General features: G+C 45.5%; 1 protein-coding gene across 4 annotated transcripts in view; it reads right to left on the minus strand.

Moving 5' to 3' along the window:
• LOC147610072 (pfkB-like carbohydrate kinase family protein) overlaps window positions 1–27,829 on the minus strand; it is a 61,230-nt gene that overhangs the window by 23,583 nt on the left and 9,818 nt on the right. For 3 of the 4 annotated variants that reach the window (XM_086786903.1, XM_086786902.1, XM_086786904.1), the window contains exons 3-6: window positions 9,987–10,096; window positions 9,720–9,831; window positions 9,489–9,551; window positions 9,158–9,348 (exon numbers count right to left, since the gene is read on the minus strand). In XM_086786903.1, the coding sequence (XP_086643029.1) occupies window positions 9,158–9,348; window positions 9,489–9,551; window positions 9,720–9,831; window positions 9,987–10,096 (476 nt within the window). Of the gene's footprint in view, window positions 1–9,157; window positions 9,349–9,488; window positions 9,552–9,719; window positions 9,839–9,986; window positions 10,097–27,829 lie in introns of those variants that run through there. The other variant, XM_086786905.1, reaches the window with a different exon arrangement.

Here is a 27,829-nt window from a genome sequence, read left to right on the forward strand (position 1 = left end):
TTGCAGTTCGGGTCCTTGTGAGAGTAACTGAAGCACATGGGCCCTCTTCCATACGAAGAAGAGGAACAGGTTGTCTACTGCTCAGTTGGAGAAAATGGTGTATTGCCATTGCAATCTCCACCTAATTGAGCGCGACATATATGCCATGTTGTATGAGTTGATGGCACCTGCTCATGCCACACAAGCATCTACACCAACATTATCAGAAGGTACTAGTACCAGTGCAGCAGCTAAGATGAGTGTGGCAGCTAAGGCAACATCGTCCTCGTCTGAGAGTGACGCTAAGTCTACTGAGACAAAATCACGGCTAGAAGCCACAACAAAACATCCTCATCCCAAAATGTATGGTGATCTCAACCTATCTAGAGCACAATGTGTCAGAAACGGCAAGAGTCGAGGAAGGGTTGCGTGCAGGGGGGTCCCACTCCCCTGCCACCTAGCCACCCAAACCCCCCCTGATAAAGTTGCACAATGCGGAAGTAAAATATAGGAGATAGGGAAAGCAAAGGAGAGAGAGAGAGAGAGAGACAGAGAGACAGAGAGAGACATTAGACAATGAACATCATGTTATGTAGCAAGTGGCTTTTACAATGGCAATATTAGCCAGCAAATGGTGTAGAACATGTGCCTGTCACATAGGTTAGATAATGAACAAGTGAATATGGGAGGGTCCCTTTTATAGTGATGCTAGGGAGCTGGTTGATTGCCCCTGGGAGCTGGCCGACTGCCCACGACCTACTAAAAGGAAAAAAAATAAATAAAACCTCATAAATAGGCAATACCCCAAATACACTGAGATGCACAATTTCTAAAACCCCCTCTACAGCTCATATTGTGCAAGAGTCTGAAGAAGATAAGCTAATGAAGATGCAGCCATGGACACTCCAGTATTGCACAGTACCGGATACACCTCGAAAAGAGCACCCACCAACCTGTTTCCTCGAAACAAAATGCCACCACGAACAGCAAGGAACTTTGCTTGGCTCCGAATTCCCACACAAGTGTGCAGTGAACTCCAAGGATAAAATGATGAGCTGCTAGACACACTGCGCCCATAATCCCCCAACAGTGCACTGTGAACACATCACGTCCCCGAGAAAACCTCGAACAATGAACTTAGAACACATCGAGTCCATAATCTCTGCTACACCAAGCAATAGACGTGGAACACATCCAATCCATAGCTCCAAAATGAACTTGTCTTGCCAAATATTTTTAATGCTTGAAACTCGGCCTCACGGATCCCATGCACCAGAAAATGGAGCTACTAACAGACCCCTCTCCCGCCCACAAGCATCCTCTGGCTAGAAGCACATGGGGGAGTACTATCTATATAACTATAGAAGTTGACCATCCAGGTCCTCCCTGGCTTTTGCAGCCTTGGGGACACTAGATGTATCAGAGTCATCATCCTATATCTGACCATTGCCTGTCTTTGAAAACTTGGTCCTGGCCCGGGCTGTACCTTTGGTCTTGCAATCCTTGGCCAAATGAACCTGCTTTCCAGAAGAGTAGCAATGACACCGTCCTGTCTATTGCACTGTAGCAAGTGTCTCATCCTATCCACTAGGAGGAAACCTTACCTGCTCTTGAGAAACAAGGACAGATGCCAACTCCAAGAGGGAACCCATATTCACAGCAATAGCACACCTCTACAAGCAAGCCTTTGTCCACAACCAATCTCCAACACTTCTCCAATGGAACGAGGTACGAGGAAAATGCAGCCCCCTCTCAAAACTAAGAGAGAAAGGGGCTGGACAGTAGCAACCAGTCCACCAAAACTTGCTGGAAAACACCCACAAAGGAGGTAGATCCATCGAGGCAGGCTGAAGATGCCACAAGTCTGTGACGCTCCACATGCGAAGAAGAGGACCACCAACTGCTGTCCAAAGATCTGCTCCAAACGCCAACACCATGAAAGCACAGGACTGACAGCCCCCTCTCAAGCAAAGGCAACACTAAAGCACACCGGAAGCAACACCCCCACTCCTGCCCAAGGCTGAAAACCCAGCCCACGCACCACGAACAATAATGGATGACGGAGAAGATAGCATAAGGGAGAAAGAGCTGTAGCCACCACAAAAATGCAGCCACCAAAGCTGAAGCACAGCACCCTAGAAGAAAATGCAGCCACCAATGTGAAAAACGCAGCAGCCTGGAAATTTGCACAAAACGCAGCCCTCTGCTGCAGATGTAGCAAAAACGCAAGCCGCATTCTGCTCCCAAAAATGATGAACTTCTTGCAGTAAGGAAACTCGTGGCCGCCGCCTTGAAGTGCCAGTCACCTAAGCAACTGATATCATGATAAAGTTGCACAATGCGGAAACAAAACATAGGAGAGAGGGAGAGCAAAGGGGGGAGAGAGAGAGAGAGAGAGAGAGAGAGAGAGAGAGAAATGAAATGAAATGAACATCATGTTATGTAGCAAGAGGCTTTTACAATGGCTACATCAGCCAGCAAATGGTGTAGAACATGTGCCTGTCACATAGGTTTGATAATGAACAAGTGAATATGGGAGGGCCCCTTTTATAGTGATGCTAGGGAGCTGGTCGACTGCCCACGACCTACTAAAAGGAAGAAAAATAGATAAAACCTCATAAATAGGCAATACCCCAAATACACTAAGATGCACAATTTCTAACACCCCCTACCCGGGTGGATCCGGGACCATTGGGGGGGTATCAATGTGCCATATGAACCCTACATGGAGGTAGGAGATGACACAATGTGGTATATTGCTCAGTGTTCGCATCTTCTCTCGCCTTGACATCCCGTTGTTGGCCTTGACGCCCTTCCTTCGTTGGTGTTGGCTCCTGTTGGTCCTCACCTCGACCTTGATGCCCTCATTGGTGTGGCCTCTTGTTGGACAGTCCGTGTGTTGGCATTCGCTTGGAGGGGAGCTGTTGGATGATATCCTAGCTCATCCCCTCGCGGCGTGACACGTGTCTAACCGAATGCAGACGCACGCCCTGATACCATGTCGGAAATGGTAAAAGCCGAGGAAGGGTCACGTGCAGGGGGGGAATCCCACTTCCTTGCCGCCTAGCCACCCAAACCCCCCCACCATCCCTAAAAGGATGGATCTGGGACAAAGGGAAGGGGAGGGGGCGGGGGGGGGGGGGGGGGGGGGATGAACCCTACGTGGAGGTAGAAGATGACACGATCCCACTCCCTCATGAAAACAGTGCGCTTTGCTTGCGCAGATATGGATGGTCCCTGTATACAAGCCCATGTGGCAATAAGAGTGAATAATCTTCCCATATAGTACAAATGCACTAAGTGTCATATATCCGAACGCCCTCTATAGCTTTTGTGCATCTAGCCCTCCAAATCTACCAAGTTGCGATACTAAGAATGATATCCCAAGTAGTATCAATCCTCTGCAAAGGTAGTGTATACAGCGTATGAAGAATATCCAATAGCATGCAACGTTGGGACACACCCGTGCATATCATTATGGTGGTGTCCAAAACATTGCCCTCAAAAAATGTGTGTACCAGCCTGGGTGAGCCAAGCAATAGCATCCTAAGTAATTATGTTCTCTCTCCTCAATCTCCTCATAAGTTGAGCTATAGAGCCTCAAACCCTCTATGCAGCTCTACACCCCCATATGCAATGTTGTAATGAAAAAAAACTATTGGGCATCTAGCATAGTCACATGCAATGGGCATTTTTAGACTCGAGAATGTTGGGGATGGCAGCATCATCCCATCCCATGTCACTCTATAGTCACATGGAATGGCCATTCTCAATCTTTTCCGTCCCCGTTCCCTGTCCCCATTTTGCATCCCATGTGACTATGGCATCTAGGGCAGGAGGGGGGTCACGTGCACACCAGTAGGTGTACAAGTGACATGGCATTCTTAGCACTCATAAGCATTAAGCAGAGCATTAAGTAAAGGCATTCAAGCATTAAGCAGGACATTTAAGCATTAATCCATTTATCACAGCATGTACAGCAGTGTTCGGGCTTTACAACACCTACAGCAGGTACATAAGACATTCAAGGCATTTAGAGCATGTAGCTCATCAAGTCAAAGCATAGGGAACCAGCCGACAGGGCCTGGCCAGCAGCCGACTCAACATTTATAACCAGCCGACAGCAGCTTTGAGCATTTAATGAAGTTGTGAAAGTCCAGTCAACTGGCCGACAGCAATGGGTACAACTGACCAGCAGCAGCATAACATATATAAGCGAAGTCACATCATTCAGTTCATTCATATCATCAGCTTCCTACTTCTCAGCGTTTCCTTCCTAGGGAGCAAGGGATCATCCTCATCATTCAGCAGAGCATTCAGCATATTCAGCATACAGATAGAAGAAAGCATTCAGTTCATATCCTGCCTCCTACATAGAGGAAAGTCAGCATTCCAAGGGTGGACCTCAGCATTGGAGAAGGGAACAGTCATTCATCCTCAGCATTCAGCATCTCTCTCTTTTCCCGAGATAGATAATCATCTAGGACAGGCATAGATCTATTTATAGATGATCTTTGTAACCATTGCATTTAATATAGTTGCTTTGCATTGCATTGACACCATTGTCTATCTCTTAAGTATAATTAAGTGAAGTTTAGTTTAAGCCTAAGGTTGTTTTACTCCGATCAATCCTTCGCATGTCACATTGGTATCAGAGCTTTACAGTCTAAGCAACCTTAGTTCATGTTCATTCCATAAGTCATTCATTAAGTGGCTTCCGCTCAATTAAATCTAGTTCTCGAGATCTTGTAAGCCATCTGTCACGTGCACCCCAGTGCTCCGCTCAATTAAATCCAATTCTCGAGATCTTGCAAGCCATCTGTCACGTGCACCCCGCACTGGGGTGCATGGTGACACAATGGCATGATCATCAGTGCAGCATTTGTACATAAGAGAACCTTGTTTAGAATTATTTGTCATACATCGTGACCCCATTGTGAGCCCTCAATCCAAGGGCAGTCAGGCACGAGCTACGTAGGTCAATCTCTAAGCTTTAGAGGTCATTCAGTTGTCAGTCCTCTTAACCCACTTGGAGAAATCATCATCCAGAAGCATGTAGTTGTTAACCTTAGCATTATATGCATGTAAGCATTCTAGGTTCATTCATATAGAAGGGGGCCAGCCCCAAGGTAGCCCCAACTTGGGCTAGCCTTGCAAAGGCATCCAAGGCCTTTTGCCATGCAGTCGGCCAGCAGCCGACAGGTGTGCTACAGCCCGACCAGTATATTTTGGGGCAGCCAACTGTGCATGAGGGCATTTCTTGCAGCCCACAGGGACTTTGCACTAGCCGACTGGCATTTTCTCGTCATGGGGCATTTTTGCATCAGCCAACAGCCTCTTAAGGCAACCGACTGCTGACCAAAAGAGGTATAAAAGCATTGCCTCAGCCCACGTAAATCCATTTAGGTATTGCCTCAGCCCACGTAAATCCATTGCCTCAGCAGATCATATTCAATTTGCAACATCCAAGCACTCCAAGCTAGGAAGGAAGATGCTCTTCACATTCAGCCAGCATATGTGCAGTCCTACAGCTTTCTCGACTTGCATCAGTGGCCAAGGAGAGTCTTCGGAAGAGCCTCGGGATAGCTGGATACTCAGCTGACGTTCAGTCTTCCTTGTCCTTGCGTTGGGCATTCATATCATTTGTACTCAGCATTGTACAGCATTTCTCCAAAAAAGAATAATATAAGTAAATACTGGGGGGCCCTTCAGTGGGTATTGGGACCCAATACTGTGTCGTCTTCTACATTCTCATTCTCTTCTCTCTCTACTGTCTAAAGTTGATGCTAAAGATTCTCACCACATAAAGGTATAAAGAAGGCCTTGTTGTTGTGCGTTAGCACGATCAACCTCAGTGCATGTAACATTGGTATCAGAGCATCAAGTTGGTAACCCAACTCGGCTACCTAAAGAAGTGAGCGCATCCCGTGGATGGTTAAACTGCGGTCCAGAAAAACTTAGGCCTCCACCATGTTGGGAGAGACATCAAATCAAGAAGAAAGCCAGCAAGAAGTGATGGAGGCACAAAGCTTCCAAACAAAAAAAACGCTTCCGCCAAGCACCGAAGAGCTCCTGAGAATAATGATGGAGCAAATAAATTCTTTGAAGATACAGCTTGCCACCGAAAAAGAGAAGCCCAAAGAAGGCATCTCAGATCTAGCACACGTCCTTCTACATATGGAGGAACAAAGAAGAAAAGATGAAGACCGATGTGAAGAACAAAGAAGAAAAGATGAAGCAGCAAAAAGAAGAGCAGATGAAGAAAAAGAATTGAGACATGCGGAGGAACAGAGGGATAGGGAAGCCACACACAAATATGAGGAAGACCAACGCCGCAGAGAGAAAGCCGACCGAGAGTTCCAGCAAAGACTCGATTGGGAGGCTATGCAAAGCCAGAATCAACAAACAATGGCACAAATTCTAGCGGCTCTCCCTCCAGCAGGCTCCGAATTCCTCGTCCTCCACCACCCCTACCACCACCGTCATACGAACCTCTCTAAATTTTAGTAAGTATGATATTATAAAAGGTGATCTTGTCCACAAGCTCTCTATCTCCTTTGCTCCTCCTCTCTCTTGTTTTGTCTACGCTTCCGCCTTCACATACTCCAACAAGGAGAAGGCATACTGCATGTGTTTCACATCTCCTAAAGGGCCATAGTGATATGTTACCCAAAGTTATCCCAAAATGTTATGACAAAGGTGGGTGAAAGGCGATGCATCATCCCCTTAGGTAATGCGTGGAGTGCATGCCTGAACTCCTTAGCGGAGAAGGGGGCATCAAGTGAAGTACACATGTTTTCCATGACCACTTGACGCAAAGTAGCCCAAACCTTCCCACCGGGCTCTATCCCTCTAGAAGGTATGGAGCTCATCAATAAGAAGCCGACAATAAAAGTCAAGAGGCAATCCACCTCACCATAGAAGGATCCATGTACCTTGAGAATCCTACAACTGTCTTCTCACACTTTCTCTGCTATGGGATGGACCATGAGTAGCAAAGAAGTGTTTATTGCGACTGCCTTCCATCTGGGTCCAAAATGACTCCTAGGCACAATAGTGATACTCCGCTTCTGCTCCATCGTTTACTGAAGCTCAGCCCTAACAGTGCATAAAAGTATATGCAATCCAATGGGCACCTGGGCGCTTTTCATGTTCCTTCTGTAATTCTCATGGCCAATGACCTCTTATCTCCAGAGTCCAGAGTAAGGCCATCCAATGTTTAAAGTCGCTGACACGCTGCAATGTGGATGCCAAACAATCTGAACCATCAGAAAAGTCATGAGATCTCCACATACACCACCTCAGGTCCCTGCAGCTCCTGACCAAAGGTGTGACCAGATAATAACTTCCCAAATCTACCACATGGGTCAAGAACAAGAACAATAATTCAAGGTACTCCATCAGAAGTGGCAATAACCGCTACAGAAGTAGACGAAGGTAATCCTGGAAGGACAGGTACTTCCAAGACCTACCCAAATGCAACTCTTATGGAAGCCAACAGCTTCCAATAGACCTGTGGAAGAGCGGGAAATCTGAGAAAATCCAGATTGAGGCATTGATCCTCTACCACAAGATCAAAGTCCAACCGGTACTCCAAGAAGAATGATTTCTGCAGGCCAAGGGGAAATGGGCTGCCAACAAGTGCCTGAGATTTGGCTTCCGGGACTTGGAAGAAACCTTGCCCAAGTAAACGTGCATCAAGGAAGTGCACAGCTAGTTCCGACAGGAGGGCTGCTAGAACCCAATCTCTTTTGCAAACGGGAGGGGTGCAAGCCATAGACTCCCCCAATGAGAGTTGTCTTCATTTCATGTGTCGATGTCACTTTGGAGGATGAGGAGCTCATCTTGTGAAAAATTGATAGTTCTCCTGGCCCGAAGGAGTGGAGAAGGATTGGCTTGGGCAGAAGCCATATTTCCAATCAAGGGACGGGCGGCCGACTTGACCACAGTAAGAATTTTCTATATGCTGAGACAGGCAAAGAAGCAGGAGAGGTAAAAGGGCTGGAAGGCAGAGGCTCACAGGTAGGCAGAGAGGGCAGGGTGATAGTCCAGAAACCAACCGCCAATTGCCATCAAGGTAGGTACTACTAGGCCAAGGTAAGTCTCGGTAGTCAGTCATGCAAGGTCACCCACCGATCAAGGTAGATGAGTTCAGCAACAAATGTCTTGCCCAGGAAGAGATGGAAAGCAGCATGGGCAGCCAACAGGACAGATGGGAAGCCAAGACGTGTAGGAGAATCATCATGAAGCAGGACAGGTAAAGGGCTGACAGCTTGCATGCATTTTGGCGAATTGTTTATGGATTGGGTGACCTTATTTGGGCCGGCCAGGTTTGGGCACCCACGTGTGTACAACCAACATTTAATTAAAGGTGATTTTGGTTAATTTAAGCCAGCCGACCAGCCCACGCCCTGCAGGGGACTGATCAGGCCATGTCGACCAGGCAATCTCAGCCTACATGAAGGATACCTCTGTCCTCAGCAAAATCATCCAAGACAAATTCAGAATTCTTCCTCAGTAATTGAGCACAAACATCAACCTTTTGCTTCAGCACTCCAAAACAGGCTACCGTCTTCTCCACACTTAGAAGTCAAACACTTCTGCTCAATTAACCAAGTATTTGCCTCCTGTTCTCCTGTTCAACCCGGACTCACAGACCATCACTTAGCCCACCAAGAAGGAAGATATTCTCAGGTACAGGATCAAATCTAGACCATCACTTAGGCCACCAAGAAGGAAGATATTCAACTTCATAATAAAGAAAATACACTGCAAGTTGGGGCCCTCAGCAGGTTACAGGAGTCCTCAAGTGTCTGGAGTAATACCTCTCTCTGTCTCTCTCTTCTCTTCAGCATTGAAATTAACACACCAAAGTAGTTAATTGCACACCTTAATCACATAGCTTCCACTAGTCCATGCAACAGTCGGGAAGGTAAAAGATGTGCATGCAAACTTGCAAATGTTTTCCATCAAAACTGCCGACCATCATCATGTTCATCATGACAAGCACAGGCCTTCGGGCAATGACAACTCTCTTGTTATTGATGCCTTTGTATCAATTATTTAAAGGAATACCAAATGCAATGAAACATCCAATTTGTTGCATATCCAATACTACAAGCTGTAGATCATACCATTATCATGCCTGCAATCACACAATGGGCATCAGATTACTCACTCTTTTGCCAGTCCTTTTAATTGGTCAAGAAAGTCTTCGGTTGTTACATCTTGCCATTTTGTTGGCCGTGTACCACCTCGATCAGTCATCTTTGCGACCAAACGCTTGTGTTCATTGACGTTGGGGGTCAAGATTGCCAAAGGGTAGCCACAAACTAGCTCTGGATTGTTGGTGATATGGAACAAACCATCCTTCAACATGGATATATATTTATATATATTAAAAAAATTAAAGCCCCTTTTGACAAATTCAAGTCTATTAATGGTAACACTTTGTTTGAAGACCAGATTACTTAATCTATAAATAAAGCCAAGTGCAAGAGAATGCATACCCCATCAATTACTAAAGGTATGTCCTTTTGCTTTGCATGTTGGATGATCTCCGTGACACAATCCTGCAATGTGCATAAAGAGGTGTATATGTTAAAATACATGAAGAGGTGGACAAGGAGTGGGAAAAAAAAAGGCCCATACATACCATGCCAAGTTTTTTTTTTTTTTTTTAATAACCAAAAATAATAGATTGCAAAGGCAACACCAAAAAGAAGTGAGCTTTTGCCTACCAGCAAGAATGGATCTCTGCCAAGACCGGGTCCGATAACTAGGCAATCAAACCGATCTAGCCACTTTCCTATTTCCAATAAAACTTTCTCGAGGACCTCTTTTTTCTCACCCCTGAACACTTCAAACGTGAGGTGGAGCAAAAAATCACTTTTCTGCGTCTCTAAAAAACGATGAAATCTACAGAATTCCTTGTTTACTTCAACATGAAAACTCATAAAAATGGTTGAGATTTGTAACAAGATAGGAAGAAGGGAACAAAGACAAACTTCACATCATGAGATTCTTCAAGGATAGGATGCACAATGAGTTCAGGACTGTAGCTTTTGATGACCGTTGCTGCTCCTTGAGTGCAAAAAACGTGTGATAGATCTGCACCCTGCAATAATATACACAATTACGCTTTCCAACACCAGACTTCTCTCCTTGCTAATCTGCAGTAACTTGAAATCTGTCACAGAACAAATGTGACCCAGTCATGAAACCCCCCCCCCCCCCCCCCCCCCCCCCAAATTAAACGCAAGGCCACCCAAGTTGCATTTGAGCTGACCAGGCACAAGATGGGGCAAACTTGAAGAAATCTGATTTAAGACAAAAGGGTAGGTGTAGTTAGAGTTTTACACTCCACAGTCAATCCCATACTCCCAACAATGAACACACCAAGAGCATGAGTATTTGATGAAATCCAGATGCCAAATGGTTACAATGCACACTGATGGAGTCGAGACCAAGATCTAGAACACAACAGTGTAAGCATGTTTTTGACAGAGAGAAAATTGAATAAAATAGAATTTTCCCTATTTATAACTGATCTCAGGTAGTGGCTGCAGCCCATCCTAAGCGCTACCATTTTGAGAAATCAAGGGTCGCCCACATGGCTGACCTGCACGTGCTCCAGCAGCATGCAATGGCTTCCTAGAAAATAGGGTAGCCATATGCTGACTAGGTCTTATAAATACCAATGGAAAGTTCGGGTTCTATACCAAACTTAAAAAAAGCCTAAATGTGACCTTGACTCCATGGGAATTTACTCACAAAGTTTCAAATCATCAACTCCATCGTGCATAGCAAACTCTACATGCTATGACATCCCCACTCATGTCATCACTGCCCAAGAGTAGGTGCAGGTTCATGCATAAAGACATGTAACTGCAGTAGAAAAATCTTCATAGATAAAACTAATCACCTCTCTGGAGGTGTAACGTACCCACACATTACCAGGCCACAACCACGCTGGGTACGCAAGCAACTCCAGTATCTTGTCAAGCTCAAGGGCTATCCGATCCACCAGGCATATCATCTAAAGAGGATCAGTTTACAGACGAGTCTCAACCATTCTTGAGAGCTTGTCTTCTTGCCTGCAACTGTGCTTTTTCAAAGTTGATCATGTAAATATAGGACCACACAACTCTCAACCTTAAACTCAAACTACATAGAGGAACGAAGCCCTCTCTATACAAACAATGATAGCACCCTCAAATCTCATCGTATGCTGAATAATGGAGTAGAGCATGTTACTATCTTCGTCAACCTCGTGTTTCACGTACTATGCATATCCAAAGCTACCTGCCCATCATCTTGTCTCTACATGGAACTTATATAATGAAACACCAAGATAGATAGAAATACTCAATGCATATGATAAGTGATCCCCATAGTGTCGTAGCATCTTGATAAAGACCTCTTCTCTCAACATCAGAGCATGGTCTCTATATAGAGCCACTCTAGATGGGAGCTTGTCTACTTGAATCCATGTCCTATGGATGATGTGCTGCTCTATTTTGCCTCCGTTTGGTCAATATGACTAACTGTAATTGTATGTATTAAGGACGCATGTCGTTTGTGTTCTTCAAGGTTGCCAAGTATCTCTCGATCACCATTTTTGCGTTTAGATTGCCAAGAAGTAGGTGTTTCTTTAGGTTTTGCTTGCATAATAGGGTTCATGAGGATTCTGAGAGAGGGGGCAGAAAGGGGGGGATTTGTATGCATGGGTGCACAGGTGATAGTTGTCTCGCGAATCCCTATATAGTAAGAAACCCCTAGTATCTCTCTCTCAGGTATGACGGCGCTGCAACAAGCTTTATGTCTATCTTCATGTTGTGTGTGTGGTCATCCACCATGGGATGTAGCAAGAAAAAGCACGCAGATGTTGGTTGCAACCGGGTGTGCATGAATGGCGGTCATGTACGGGTAGCATGAGGGGGAGACAGGGCAGAGGGCAGGTTGGTGGCCAGCAGCTGTGAGGCAAGTCGTACACGACTTGACCTGGCCGTACAGTGCCACGTGGCAAGTGCATGTAGGAGAGCAACAAGGCAGCCATGGCTGGGCAGCAAGCAGGAGGAGAGAGGGAGGTGGCGAGTTGCATGGCGAACTGCAGATGGGCAGAAAAGTGCACATGAGCCATCTTAAGGGGGGCGCTTTGTTTTAGTAAAAGCTATTTAGTTTTTTTTTTTTTTACACGGTCAGTTTTTATAATAAACGTGAGTTATAGAAGGGAGGGACAGTATTTTAAAGCACATCTAAATAAAGGGAGGCCTAGCCTTTTGAATGTGAAAAGCACTCAGGTGTTTTTTTTTTTGTCCATAAAAGGGGAGGCCTTAGACCACTTGTCCTTGGTGAGTGACAAAACCAATCGAAGGCATCCAGTTGCGTGGATTCTCAACCGGCTCTTCATCTTTCGTGCATGAAGCATAGGTGGGTCACCTTGTTTTGCACGCTTTTCTCCAGTTTCTTGCATCAAGCCTATGTTTTTCTCCCGCTTTTCTGAATTTCAGAATTGAACACACACGTATCTTGCAACAATAGACCATGGCGGAAGGACTCCAATTCATTAATGAGATTTCCGACCATGGGAGGATCATCCTTGGGGGGTCAGGGGAACACATGGAGGTGCAGCAGGAAGAAGTAGAAGGGGCCGTGAAGACTTACTTTTCACGAGTAGATGGCAGAACTCTGGCTGAGCTGCAGGTAGATATTCAGCTCTTGCGGGATCAAGTGGTTTTACTTCAAAGGGCAATGCCGCTCCTACAGGGTTGGCAGTAGTAGCTCCTTCATTCGTGCCCAAGGCTTTTGCAGGTGAGAAAAAGGAGAGGACCCTAGATGTAAGCCCAACGGAGCGTGCAGTGACAGATGCAACCACGGGTACGAGAGAGAAAGATAGAGAGAGGGATGGGAATAGGGGGGTTTCACACAATACACCATGCTAAGTGGGGAACAGGCCCCGCCCCCTCTTCAAGAATTTATTTCAAGAACAATCCACGAGCTTTTCCAAGCCGAGACCAATACAACAAATGAATACAATATCAAACAAAGTGTCGATGTCGAGATTAGGCCGAGGTCAATGTCGTGGCACAAGATAGCTAATGCCAGGCATGACCCACAAAAGGCTTACACCGGGCTAGTACCAAAATCCAATGAATCCAACTATATCCAAGTATCCACAAAAGCTCTTTGTTCTCAATCTAATCCGGACAAGGACAATCTCAGAAATGCCCACAACTAGATAGTATCTTCAAAAGGTAACTTCCCTCCTTCTTGGGGGCTTAGAGTAGTTGATGTTGCTCAAACGGAATACTCCGAGGGATAGATGGTGTAGATAGAGGCACCAGCTGCGATGCTTTTTAGGGCAGAGAGTAGAGCATAGGCAACACACAAATCTGAGGGGTGGCTGCAGACTGTATACAAGGTAAAGAGCTGTAGGTGCAGGCGCTGGTTACAAAGCGAGGACAGCTCAGGTAGCATACTGGACAGAGGCAGCACAGAGAGTGGAGGTGACGCATGCAGATAAGCCGCTGGCTGCACACAGAGCAATGGCGGCGCAATCAGAAAAAAGCACTGGCAGCGCGCTGGGCAGGTGAAGGCAGAGGCGCAGGCTTTTGCTAGCGTTGTTGGCGGCGCACAGAGCTGAGGAAGGCAGCTGCAGCAGAGTACACAGGTGAAGAGGCACAGCCAGCTGAGGAGGATGCTGTTGGGCGAAGCCCCGGTGGTAGTTTCCCATGGTGGTGGCGGTGTATGGCTGTAGGAGTAGCACACAAGGAGGTTGATGATGTTCTTGCTTTTCCCAAGGGAGTTCTCCACACGTACTTCTTTTATGAACCTCCAAGAGTTCTTCTATGGTCCACCAAGAGGGTACATGGTCTTTAAATACTTGAGGGGATGCCTGCTTTTATCCATGCTTTGCTTTTGCCTTTATTTCCCTAGCTTTTGTTTTATTCCCGTGTTTTTGCTTTGCCTCCTTGCTTTTGCTTTAATAATAGTCAAAGTTCTAGATTTATGCTTTTACAACTTCAGGGCCTTGCTTTTTGGCCCTGGAGCTGCTTTTTGAGAAAGCGGCTTATAGCTTTTTGACTCAATTCGACGTGCTCTTTCCAACGGTGCCCTCGGCTTTTTGGTCAACAAAGTTTGACTTTTGCTTTTTCCTGCTTTTTGACCCTGTAACACACGGAAGCTCTGGGAGTCTTCTTTCAGCCCTAAACACTCTTGGAAACCATCTGATGCAAAACGCAGAGGCTTCGTGGTTGTTCCCTTCTTGAGGTCCTTGGTCTCCCTCAACTCTCAACATGGTTGTGTCACCCCAAAAATGATTTCTTCAAAAGAAATCCTTGCTCTGATACCACTATAAGCCCAACAAAGCGTGCAGTGACAAATGCAACCACATGTACAAGAGATAAAGATAGAGAGATGGGAATAGGGGGGTTTCACATAGTACACCACGCTGAGCGGGGAACAGGCCCCGCCCCCTCTTCACGAATTTATTTCAGGAACAATCCACGGGCTTTTCCAAGCTAGGACCAATACAACAAATGAATACAATATCAAACAAAGTGTCAATGTCGAGATCGGGCCGAGGTCGATGTCGTGGCACAAGATAGTTGATGCCGAGCTCACTACGAGGATGACCCACAAGAGGCTTACACCGGGCTAGTACCAAAATCCAACTGTATCCAAGTATCCACAAAAGCTCTTTGTTCTCAATCCAATCCGAACAAGGACAATCTCAAAAATGTCCACAACTAGATAGTATCTTCACAAGGTAGCTTCCCTCCTCCTTGGGGGCTTAGAGTAGTTGATGTTGCTCAAACGGAATACTCCGAGGGATAGATGTTGTAGATAGAGACAGCAGCTATGATGCTTTTTAGGGCAAAGAGTAGAGCACAGGCAGTGCACAAATCTGAGGGGTAGCTGCAGACTGTATACAAGGTAAAGGGCTGTAGGTGCAAGCACTGATTACAAAGTGAGGGCAGCATAGGTAGCTTACTGGACAGAAGCAGCACAGAGAGTGGAGGTGGCGCAGGCAGATAAGCCGCTCGCTACGCACAAAGCAATGGCGGCGCAATCAGATAATAGCACTGGCGGCGCGCTGGGCAAGTGAAGGTAGAGGCGCTGGCTTTTGCTAGCGTTGATGGTGACGCACAGAGCTGAGGAAGGCGACTGCAGCAGAGTACACAGATGAAGAGGCGTAGTCGGCTGAGGAGGATGCTGTTGGGCGAAGCGCCAGTGGTAGTTTCCCAAGGTGGTGGCAGTGTATGGCTGTAGGAGTAGCGCACAAGGAGGTTGATGATTTTCTTGCTTTTCCCAAGGGAGTGAATGGGAGAATTAGGGTTTCATGTGGGAGACATACACAGAGAGAGAAGGGAGAGAGAGAGAGAGAGACATATGTGGGGATAAGTCAACTCATGATATGAGTGTGTGACTCCCCTATCACACATGTATATTTGCACTAGTACACATAGTGCACTTAGTACATTAAAAGTACTAAGTGTACTATGTACTATAACTTATGGGCTTGTACACACTAAAAGGGTGGGCATAATGCCTTTACCCCAACAACCTCCCACTTAAAGGCAAAGTGCCCTTAAATGAAGGAAAAGAAAAATCAGCATGTACATAATAATATACAAGGCCATATCAAGGCTGAAACTGGCCTCATCCAATGCCCATCAAGTGTCTGCAATGAGCAAACCGCTCCGGAGGCAAACTCTTTGTCAACAGATCAGCTGGGTTGTCATCCGTATGAATCTTAACAAGCTGAATTTGCTTGTTCTCTATCACCTCTCTGATGAAGTGATACTTCACATCCACATGCTTCGTCTTTGCATGAAAGACAGGGTTCTTTGCCAACTGGATGGCACTCTGACTGTCACAATGCAACAATGGAATATCCCCTGTATAATCCAAATCAACCACTAACCGAGATAGCCATATTGCCTCCTTGCAAGCCTCTGTGGCTGCAATATACTCGGCCTCTGTAGTAGATAAGGCAGTGCACTTCTGCATCCTGGATATCCATGACACAGCACCTCCTGTGAGTGTAAACACATAACCGGTAGTAGACTTCCGGTTATCTGGATGACCGGCATAATCCGAATCCGTGTAACCATGCACTAATGTATCCTATTTGCCAAAACAAATGCACATATCCTGTGTGCCCTTCAGGTATCTCATGACACCCTTCACTGCTTCCCAATGCTTCTTGCCAGGTTTGGCCATGTATCTAGAAACCACTCCCACTGCAAATGCAATGTCCGGCCTAGTAGCAACCATGGCATACATGAGACTGCCACAAGCTGAAGCATACGGAATCTTGGCCATATCAGCCCTGTCACTATCCGACTGTGGGCTGTCCATAGCACTGAGTTTCACATGTGGAGGCAAAGGAGTACTAGTCTTCTTCTGAGACAAATACTGAGACAAATACAACACATGCTGATTTCTGTCCCGAAGTATCCGCATACCCAAAATGTGATTTGCATCACCCAAATCCTTCATATCAAAGGTCTGATGCAGCCTCTTCTTCAAGGCATCCATCTCTTTACGAGATTTCCCGGCAATCAACATATCATCAACATACAAGATGAGGATCAATAGACTGCCATCCAAAGCTTTCTTGGTGTATAAGCAGTGATCTATGTCACTTCTCTTGAAATCCTGGGATTTCATGAATGTATCAAATTTATGATACCATTCCCTTGGTGCCTGTTTGATAAAGACTCTTTTTCAGCTTGCATACAAGCTTCTCCTTTCCATTTACTGCATAACCCTCTGGCTGTTGCATATATATCTCTTCATGGAGATCACCGTGAAGAAAAGCAGTCTTCACATCCATCTGAATCAAGTCCAGATCATCATGAGCAACCAAAGCTAATACAGCTCTAAGTGTGGTCATTTTGACCACTGGAGAGAAGATCTCATCAAAATCCACACCATATTCCTGCTTGAAGCTCTTAGCCACTAACCTGGCTTTGTATCTTGGCTTTGCATCAGGTGCAACTTTGAGCCAGTAAACCCACTTGCATGGCAAAACCTTCTTGCCTGTAGGCAAATGCACCAACTTCCATGTTCCATTTTTGTGCAGAGAATCCATCTCTGACTTCATGGCACGCTCCCAAAGAGCCTTGTCTGCCCTCTGTAAAGCCTCCTTGTAATATGAGGGCTCCCCACAGTCAGTGAGCATCAAGTAGTCAACCCCTGGAACAAACCTGTCAGGGGGTCTGGAGGGTCTTGTGGACCTCCGTACCCATTGACCATCATTTGCAGGTTGCTGTCCAGCCTGCATATCACCCATTGGTGGCTCCTGTTCCATGCCATAAGGTTGAAATATCATGCCCGGTATCTCCTCTAACTGTGGGATATCCATAGGGATATCTTCTGCCATCTCTGGCTGTCCATTTGGACCATTTTCAGCACCATTTAAGGGCTGGTTTTGCTGCTGTAATGGCTGATTTACAGCCCTTTGTTGTTGTCCATGATGTCCATCATCATCAAAGATGACTCTGCCAGGCTCCTGTTGCCTTGCAAGCTCCTTATACATGCATGTTTCATCAAAAATTACATCATTGCTGCGTATAATCTTTCTATTCACTGGATCCCAAAGTCTATACCCCATTTCACCTCTGTCACCATATCCTAGGAATATGCATTTGTGAGACTTAGGATCCAGTTTGGTGCGCATTTCCTTGCGTATGTGCACGTACGCAACGCAACCAAACACTCTCAAGTGCTTGTAGGACGGAGGCTTCCCTGTCCATACTTCCTCTGGCACTTTCCCACCAAGCCTCGTGTTAGGTGACCTGTTTATAAGATGAACGGCTGTCATAACAGCTTCAGCCCAAAAACCATGAGGTAACGCAGCATGTGACAACATAGAACGGACCTTCTCCTGAATGGTCCTGTTCATCCTCTTTGCTGTCCCGTTTTGTGGAGGATCATAAGGAGTAGAGAGCTCCCTCTTGATGCCTTTAGCATCACATAAGTCCTGAAACTGTTTGGACATATACTCTCCACCATTGTCGAAACGCAAAGCCTTCAGTGTTTTACCAGTTTGATTCTCAACATGAGCAACAAACTTCTCAAACACTGAGAATGTATCACTCTTCAAACGAAGAGGATAAACCCACACCTTGCGTGTGGCATCATCAATAAAAGACACAAAATATTTTGCCCCTCCCAAAGAAAGCTGAGGCATCTCACATACATCTGTATGCACAAGCTCTAACTGAGCATCTTTCTGTCCAAGAGCTTTCTTGTGGGGGCACTTGAGTTGCCTGCCATATATACAATGCTCACAAAACTGAAAACTTGAAAACTTTAGAGAAGGCAAGTAACCAAAACGAGACAATTGCTCCATTCCTTTGACACTCATGTGTCCCAACCAGCTATGCCACATAGAGATTTCCGGCAGCTCGGTTGCATTTACATTAACATGGTGACAAACATTAGCATGCATAAAGTAAAGAGTGTCCACCTTAGAGCCTCTGGCAACAACCAGTGAGCCCTTACTAATTTTCCACTTTCCACGACCAAATGTGGTAACATAATCAGCATCATCAAGCTGTCCAGTAGAAAGCAGGTTCTTCTGGATCTCAGGCACATGCCTGACATCATGGAGCATAAGCTGTGAGCCATCTGAAAACACAAGCCTCACATCACCTCTGCCAAGAATCTTGCATGCATGGTTGTCACCCAAATAAACTACTCCTTCATTGCCAGCAGTATACCTAACAAACAAGTCTCTGCAACCTGTGACATGAAAGGAGGCACCTGAATCAATGATCCATGCGTGCATACCATGACCATCTCCTGCAAGAAGTGAATGGGCATCAAGTGAAGACGTGAATAGGACCTCATCCTCACTGTCACCTGCATGTGACACATTGACTTCTTCAATCTTGACTCCACTTTTGCCCTTTGGCTTTGCTTCTTTGGCTTCATCTTTGTCTTTGTCTTTGTCTTTGCCTTTTCCCTTTTCCTTTTGATCATTCTTCCATTTGTAGCATTGCTTTTTGATGTGTCCCTTCTTGCCACAATAATGGCATTCCAAGTCCTTTTTGGAGCGGGACTTGCTCCTTCCCCGTTCTTGGCTTTTACCCCTTTGCTGGGATCTCCCACGTGCATTCATTGCATTGGACTTTCCAACAGAGTTGTTTTTCCTGTTCATCTCCTCTTGAAGAAGAGCACCCTGAACATCTGCATATGACAGCATAGCATTCGAATTGCTAGTGGCTGTCCTGAATGTGTCCCAACTCTCTGGCAAAGTGCATAAGAGAAAGGTGGCTTTGAACTCATCGTCCATTGCCAACTTTTGATTGATTACCTGGCTGACAATACCATTAAACTCATTTAGATGGGCTGTCATAGACGCCCCTTCCTTCATTTGAAAACCTATGAGTTTCTTCAACCAATACACTTTGCTTGAGGCACTTTGCTGGGCATACAAGTCCTGCAATCTTTGCCACATTCCCCAAGCTGTCTTCTCTTCACGAATGCCGAAAAGTAAGGAGTCTGACACAGACAACATGATAGTAGATCTTGCCAGCTCATCCATATCTTCCCACTCTTCAACAGTAAGAGAAGCGGGCATTACACCCCTTTCTTTGATAGGCTTGTGCTGCTTCTTCTGGAGCAACACATTATAGCACTAGGTTTGCCAAATATCATAGTTATGTGAGCCTTCAAGCTTCTTGATGTGAAGCAATGAAGAGCTCTCACCTGTGGTTGCCATAGCAATATGCAACCTATCAATGCCTGACTCCCTGCAAAATGTGCAAACACTGCACCAAAAGCACACAAAGTGCTCACAGTTGTTCTCCCAAAGTTTATCTCCCACTGCGGAAGCACAAATGCAACTCTACTCCCATTGTATGTGATGAAATCACCAAAATCTGGTTGCTGCAGATTTAGGACAGCAACTTAAATATGCTCTGTTGCCCTTCCAAAGTACTGTACAACAGTACCAAGTGCTCACCAATGATGTACCAAATCTGTACCGGCAAGTACAGCAGCTGAAATTGAGCCTTTTCCTCACTCAAATCAATGTGCAGCCATGCCAAAACTTGCACAAAGTTGTACCAAATCTGTACCAGCAAATACAGCAACAATAAATGCTCTCCTGGCTGTCCAAATGAGTGACAATCAGACTTTTACAGTCCCGACCACTGCATACAACAGTCCCGAACAGAAATTGGGCAAAAGCCCCTTGACTGCAAGCTGATTTCTGAGGATTCAAGGCATAAAAGTCTTGCCTACTGCTTTGCCAAGCTCAACAAGCATAAAATCTTGAAAAGCCCCTTGATTTAAGATCAATTTCTGATCATACATGGTACATTGACGCACATGAAGGCATCCAGAGTCTTCACAGTGCTTCCCCCTGGCCACATAAACATCTAGTACATAAAAGCCCCTTGATTTACAGGCACATTGAGTGCTTGACAGGCATCAACACATTGCCCAAAGCATCAAATGCCAGTGCCTGCATGCAAATCAACCCAATCGGCACAAAAGCCCTTTGATCTGCACTGCAATTTAGGCCCGAATGTGAGATTGCTCACATCATACAGCATGTATGAATGCCCAATTGCACAATTACATCAAAAGCCCCAAATTTTGACATCCAATTTCCTGCAAATTGATCCTGAATGTGACCAATGTCACCCAATTTTGCCAATTTTGCTCAAAATTTGAGCAATTTGGCACCTGTACCTGCTCAATTGATGATTGTACCTGCTCAATTGCAAATACCCAAAAAAAATTGAAGCATGTACCTCTGAAATTTCTGATTAATCCTGCACGAAAAGGGGGTTGTCAAATTTGATGACTCATGAAGGAGCTGTTGCTGTGCAGGTGGGCGATAGCTAAGGAGCTCTTGTGGCGCAGAGGACCAGGTTGACACGATGAAGCCACTGGATGGCTGCGAGGTGTGCAGCTGGATGCGACTGGATGCAGCTGGATCAATTCCCGGCGCCAAGTGGTTGTTGCTATGTTCGTACAGGTGTAGCGATGGCCACTAGGCGCACAGACTGCGCCCAGCACACGAGAACCAGCACACACGTTTGCCTGGCGGCAAGGCGACGCTAGCGTTGCGAAACTCTCCTCGTGGGCGACAGGACCTCAAACGGGAAGCCAAATCGGGCGGCTACAGTTTCGCACACATACGAGCCAGGCTGGCGCACTTCAACCTTGCCTGCTTGGACACACACCTGCAAGCCCTGCGCTTCACCTGATATCCAGTCGCTGAAGCGAAGGGGCTGCAACACGTGGCCAATTCTGCACACAGGCAACTTCCAGCGCTGCAATTCTGCCCGTAGCTCTTCCAGGTTCGCCACCTGTTGTGCGCTGACTAAATGCCTGCTGTGCAGCGCTTTGCAGCACCTGTGCCTACTGTGCTTGCTTTGCTGCGCTGCCTGTCATGGCAGCTACTGACACCTGCAACACCCAAGCCAGCCACCTGTTGCCTCGCTTGTGTGCACCTTGTGTCACCTCAACAGCACTGTCAAGTCGCCTCAAGAGCCACGAGATACAGAGTGTCGCTTGGCTGCAACATTACTGCAGTCGGAAGGTTGAAAGACAGTTTCGCAATAGGCAGGGTCGCCAACTTGGCTCTGATACCAGTTGAATGGGAGAATTAGGGTTTCATGTGGGAGACATACACAGAGAAAGAAGGGAGAGAGAGAGAGAGAGAGATATGTGGGGATAAGTCAACTCATGATATGAGTGTGTCACTCCCCTATCACACATGTATATTTGCACTAGTACACATAGTGCACTTAGTACATTAAAAGTACTAAGTGTACTATGTACTATAACTTATGGGCTTGTACACACTAAAAGGGTGGGCATAATGCCTTTACCCCAACAGGGAGTTCTCCACACGTACTTCTTGAGTTCTTCTATGGTCCACCAAGAGGGTACATGGTCTTTAATTACTTGAGGGGATGCCTGCTTTTGCCTTTATTTCCCTAGCTTTTGTTTTATTCCCATGCTTTTGCTTTGCCTCCTTGCTTTTGCTTTAATAATAGTCAAAGTTCTTGATTTATGCTTTTACAACTTCACAGCCTTGCTTTTAGGCCCTGGAGCTACTTTTTGAAAAAGCGGCTTATTGCTTTTTGACTCAATTCGACGTGCTCTTTCCAACGGTGCCCTCAACTTTTTGGTCAACAAAGTTTGACTTTTGCTTTTTCTTGCTTTTTGACCCAAACGAGTGGTTTTTCCAATTCCAACTTTAGGAAGCCTATTTCCATGTGTCCATCATCCTATCCATGTGTCCAGGCATGAGTTCTATCATGTGAAAAGAGCATGGAGGACCAAATAGTTATACTAGAGATGGTTGACTCCTCGATCAACTCCTCAAACGTAAACTTTGAGTTCCACCCATTCCCAGAAACCGAGAAGATTCTCTTGGATTATATCATCTCTAAAGGGTCTACATCACCTTTTTCATGCTTGTATTGGCCATTTATGAGGCCCTGCATTGGCATATCTTAGCAAAGATTATTCAGCATTTTTCTACCATTTTTTGGTATTTTTAGGCATTTTTTGTAGCATTTTATGCTACTGTCATGCTGTCGGCCTGCTGCAGCTAGCCGACCAGCATCCTAGGGGAGTATATAAGGGCTGACTCCCTTTCCCCCAGTTCATCTCATTTTTCAGCATTTAGTTGAGGTCCTTAGCAACTGCTACTGCTTCTTACCATTGTACAGCACCTGGGGCTTCCCTCGTGTTCAGATTTCAGCAATAAACATCAATTTTCAGCATTTACAAGTCTTGTACCTGGGCCTACATCTGTGTTTTATATTGCTTCACTTTCTTTCATGGTATCAGAGAAAAACGCTGACCTATGAGCAGAAGAAAGCTGTGTTTTATGTTTTGGAGCAGAGGCTTCAACAGTTTGCTGCATTTTCTGCAGATTTCAGCGTAGAAGGTGCTGCGTTTTTCTTCCGGGAGGAGAGGCTTCCTCAAGAGTGCTGCGTTTTCTTCATCTGACACATGGGACTGTTGTATTTCTGAATTTTCAGCAAAGATTGCTAATTTTTCTGATTGCTGAAGCCCTCTTCTAGGTGCTGAGGACAGAGAACTACATCTTGGAGAGATCTTCTTCCTCTCCTTTTAGTTTCCCACCCTCCCTTTCTTCTTGCTATGCACAGCCTAAGAGGAGGACTTGCTGAATTTTTCCAGCCCCTTTCTTCAGAGAAGGTTTCTTGTCAGAGGACATGGCTTCACGAGGTTTCTCTACTGCTGCTCCTTCTCCTATTGATTCTCCAGCACCATCACAGCCTGGATCCCCTACTCCCATTGCTCCACAGGTGGAGCCTATTCCCAATCTTTCCTCTCTAAGTTTCTCTCATCCAGGTCTTGCTCCCACCCCTACCCACATACCATCCTACAATCCTCCCCAAGTCAGTGACTCCATGAAGCTTACAGCATCCAACTATCATACTTGGTCTTTCTACACTCAATTGTTGTTGGAAGGAGCCACTGTGTGGATGGCTATCTCCACCCCTCACTTGGTGGACCCTGCTTTGAGAAGCATATTGGATGCTCGAGCTCGTCTTATCATCATACATTGCATGACTCCATCCATACAGGCACAGTTTGTCTCCTCTCCGAGTAATGCTCATCAGATGTGGACAGAGATCCAGAGGAGGTATGGGAGAGTTTCGACAATGAAGATTGCCAAATTGGAGTCAGATCTGGAGAAGCTTACCATCACTGAGTCAGATAACTTGATCGAGAAGATTGGAGAGTTCTCCTGTATCAAGCTGCAACTTGAGGAATACGAGAGCACCATCAACAATCCCATCCATAAACTTCTTGGTAAGTTGCCTGCCTCCTTTGATTCTTTCAGGGATAATATTTATTTCCATGATCCTCTCCCCCCTTTTGAGGAAGTCGTGAGTTATCTACACAAGTGCATGCTTCGCAGAAAAGGCAAGTCGGAGTCTGCTTTTGTTGCCTCTGACAAGGGCAAAGACAAAGGCAGAAAAGGGAACTCCAACAACAACAACAATAACAAAGGCAAAAGGCAAGGGTAAACAGGATTCTAAGGAATCCAAGAAGCAAAGAATGTGATTATTGTGGAAGGACAGGTCATACTGAGGCTCGCTGCTTTGCTCGTCGTGATGATTCTCGAGCAGCAAAAGCCAAGTATAAAGCCCATGATGCTCCTAAAGCATCTGACAAGGACAACACCAAAGATTAAGGCAAAGTTTCAGAGGAGGGATCTGCCAAAGTTCCATACATGGCAATCACAGATTCATCCACTTCTTCAAAGGATTCATTCCTCGTGATCACAGATATGACTTCTCCTGAAGAGGTTAGTGACACACCTGAAGCGGTGAAATGGGTTGGTGATAGTGTGATGCTTGTGCCACATGACCAATCAGTCCCATATCTCGGAGGACTACCAAACTCTCTGTCACCAGCCTGGACATTTCCCGGTATGAAAGGGGTCTGGTGGACTCCAGGATGTCTAAATATTTGGAAAGTACAAGCTTTGGGAATGGGGGATTATCCTAGAATACAAAGGACCACACTCCTAAAATTTAGAAGAGTTGCTATTTTTGGCCTGACTCCGATGGAAATTCTGTTCGCGTCATTACATCTGGAATTGAGCAGATACCAAGAGTTGGCAAAGTGCCTATGACAGAATGTCTACCAGTTGGGATATTTTTAGAGGTAAAGATTATGGAAGGACCCATCTCTTAGATTGGGACATGTGGCAAGAAAGTGGACCAAAGTGAGACAAGTGGCCTAACACTTGTTAGAAAAGTGGATCAAAGTGAGACAAGTGGCCTGACACTTGTTATAAAGTGGATCAAAGTGAGACAAGTGGCCTCACACTTGTCACTTCAGCTATTGTGTGGCTCTCCACCATTGTAGCCTTCTCTTGCCATTTTAGCTCATGGGAGGCCTAAATCTATAAATTGGAGCCCTCTCTCTTCATTAATGGAGGCTCTCTTGCTGCACACTAGCCTCTACCACCGTTGAAGGCTTCCCTAATGATGGCTACTCTCTTTCTCTCTCACTTGAAGGCTGCCCATGAAGAATACTGGCTGTATGGGACTGTTTTGGGGAGGTTTCCATCGCGAAGAAATACTGAAGGCAAGGGTATTTAATCATTTATTATGATTTCTAGCCATTGTACTTGTTGTACCAGCATTTGTACTTGTTGTACTTGCTGTACCAGCCCTTATACCAGCTGTACCAACTTCTATACTTGCTGTACCACCCATTGTACTGACTGTACCAGCTTCTGTACTTGCTGTACCTACTGTACCAACCACCGTACCGGCTGTACCAACCACTGTACCTACTATACCAGCCACTGTACCTACTGTACCGGCTGAATGGAGAGGCTGAATGGAGAGTGGTACTTGCTGTACCAACTCTATTGCATGAAGACCCGTGGTTTTTGGGGAAGAATCAGCCCACACGGAGGTATATGGATTATATTGTTGGCTCGGCATTTCTACAGCCTATGTTCCGGCTTGGTTGTCTCGTGTTGGGCTGTGTTATGGCATTTGTATATGGATAATCCGGCATCTCCCGTGGGGAGAGTAAGGCCCTCAAAGCTTGTACATGATATTATTCTCCTTGGGTAATAAAATACTCCAAGGGGGGAGTCGGCCCATTCCGGCCTCTATGCAGTGTCACTCGTGCAAGCTCCATTTGCAGCATTTGTGGATGTTTTGTCCAGCTTTATGTTTTATGCAAAGTGATGATGGATATGTGTTAAGGCTGTGGCCATGTTTAAATGTTTTAATATGCATTGATGGTATCAACAAGTGTGCAAAGGCCCTAGTCCCCTGGGCACCCGCCGCGAGTTACATTGGTATCAGAGCATAGGCTTTCTTGGAAGCGGAGGCTTCCTTCTATCAATAAGGAAGAGAAAAGATCTCGAGTGGGGACCACACTTACCATCATTGCTATTAAGCATGGCGAGTCACTTCAGAGCCTATGAAGCAAGAGCATGAGCACTAGACAGCTTGGTCTAAGGATTTATGAATTCACAAAATTTATCTTGGAAGTATGGAGTTGGCTTTATGTGCACACGTTTAGCACTCTTTCCATATGGATATTGTGGATTATATTATCAAGCTTACAGGCAAGCTATATGGAGATATATCTTAGGATATCTTAAGGATATGGTGACGAGATATTTCTTCTGGCTTCATGACCAACCTGGCAAAGAAAAGCTAAGTATACTTTGAGTTTACAAAGTTAGTGCTTTTGCTATTTACTATGAAGTGTTTTTGATGTTCACTAACCCTTGTATAGCTATGCAAGGAGAAAGGTGTTATTGTTTGCTTGAGATGGTTTCAGGGAAACATTGTTTATGGCTCCCTTTAATGGGATGAATTCTTTTCATGGCTCCCTTTATTGGGATGGATTACATCCATGGAGATTTCTTTCTTGGACGAGATTTACATAGATATTGGGCTTCACAAGCAATTTCTATGGACGAATTTGTCCGAGTTTATAAAGAAGAAATCTTTGGATATCTCATGGATATGATGCTTTTATGGATAAAGTCCACCTCTACTCCAAGGTGTGTGGTTAGCACGGAGTATGTGGTAAGAGTTATGGTATACAAGGATTATGGTATACAAGTCTATGGATTCCTAGACTTCTTTTCTAGGGATTTGGATCCATCCTCAGGTTTATGGATTATTCTTTTTGGCTCCCTTTATTTGGGATGCATTGAACTTATGGAACTCATGGTTCACTTACCTTGTGTAGTGTTCTCTTGTCCTACGTGCTCTCTTGAAGATTGTTTCTACCATGTGAGGGTGGAACAATAGAGAGCAGATGGAAGGGAACATGGGCACTTCAAAGGGTAGTGACAAGCACAACATACCCTGTGTAGTGTTCTCTTGTTCTACATGCTCTCTTGAAGATTGTTTCTACCATGTGTGCGTGGAACAATAGAGAGCAGATGGAAGGGAACATGGGCACTTGAGAGGGTAGTGTGAGTTGGTAGCCGAAATGCCTACAAACTATTGGTGGCCGAAATGCCTATAAAATATGTGTAGCAGAAATGCGTATGGAACACCAGGTTATCTATGCCTGCGAGTGATTGTTTTCAGGACTCCTTGTTTAGCCGCCCTGTGTAGTATTTCTCGTCCTAAGTGCTCTTTAAGATGTTGCTACCTTGCTTGGTAGAACATAGAGCCAATGGTAGAGAATATGGGCACTGAAGTCGGGCCGGGCGTCAAGGCAGCTCCTTGGTGATCTACATCGACATACCATTATTTTCTAAGTGCTGAATTTCATATGCATTGGCATGGAGGATTTAGCAATGGATGCCCGTGAAGCTATGTATTGAATTTCTCCAATAGTAATACAATTTACTCAAGGGAGGGGTCGGCCGTTCCAGCTCATTGTGTGTCTCTTGTAAGCCCACTTCTCATCCAAGGTGTGTGGTCAGAGTACCAACACCGAGTGTAAGTGGTAAAGTGGACATGACGGGACTTATGTCTATGCCAAGGGTCATGTGGACCGATGTCTTGTTGGCAGGAGACTTATTTTGTCTAGCCCATTTACTTGGGACATGGATTATGATATCTGGACTTATGGGACTGTTTTGTCTCGCCCATGTACTTGGGACATGGATTATGATATCTGGACTTATGGGACTGATTTGTCTCGCCCATTTATCTTGGGACATGATTATGATATCTGGACTTATGGGGCTGATTTGTCTCGCCCATTTATTTTGGGACATGATATTGGTATTATGGAGACTTGTTTGGTCTCACCCATTTCTTTGGGACATGGATTCTTCAGTTATATTGGATTTTTGAGACTGTTTCATCTCGCCCACTTGATGGGACATGAT

Source organism: Cibotium barometz, chromosome 50 (genome assembly GCF_041138505.1).
Source record: "Cibotium barometz isolate CiBa-2024 chromosome 50, ASM4113850v1, whole genome shotgun sequence".
Lineage (NCBI taxonomy): Eukaryota > Viridiplantae > Streptophyta > Polypodiopsida > Cyatheales > Cibotiaceae > Cibotium > Cibotium barometz.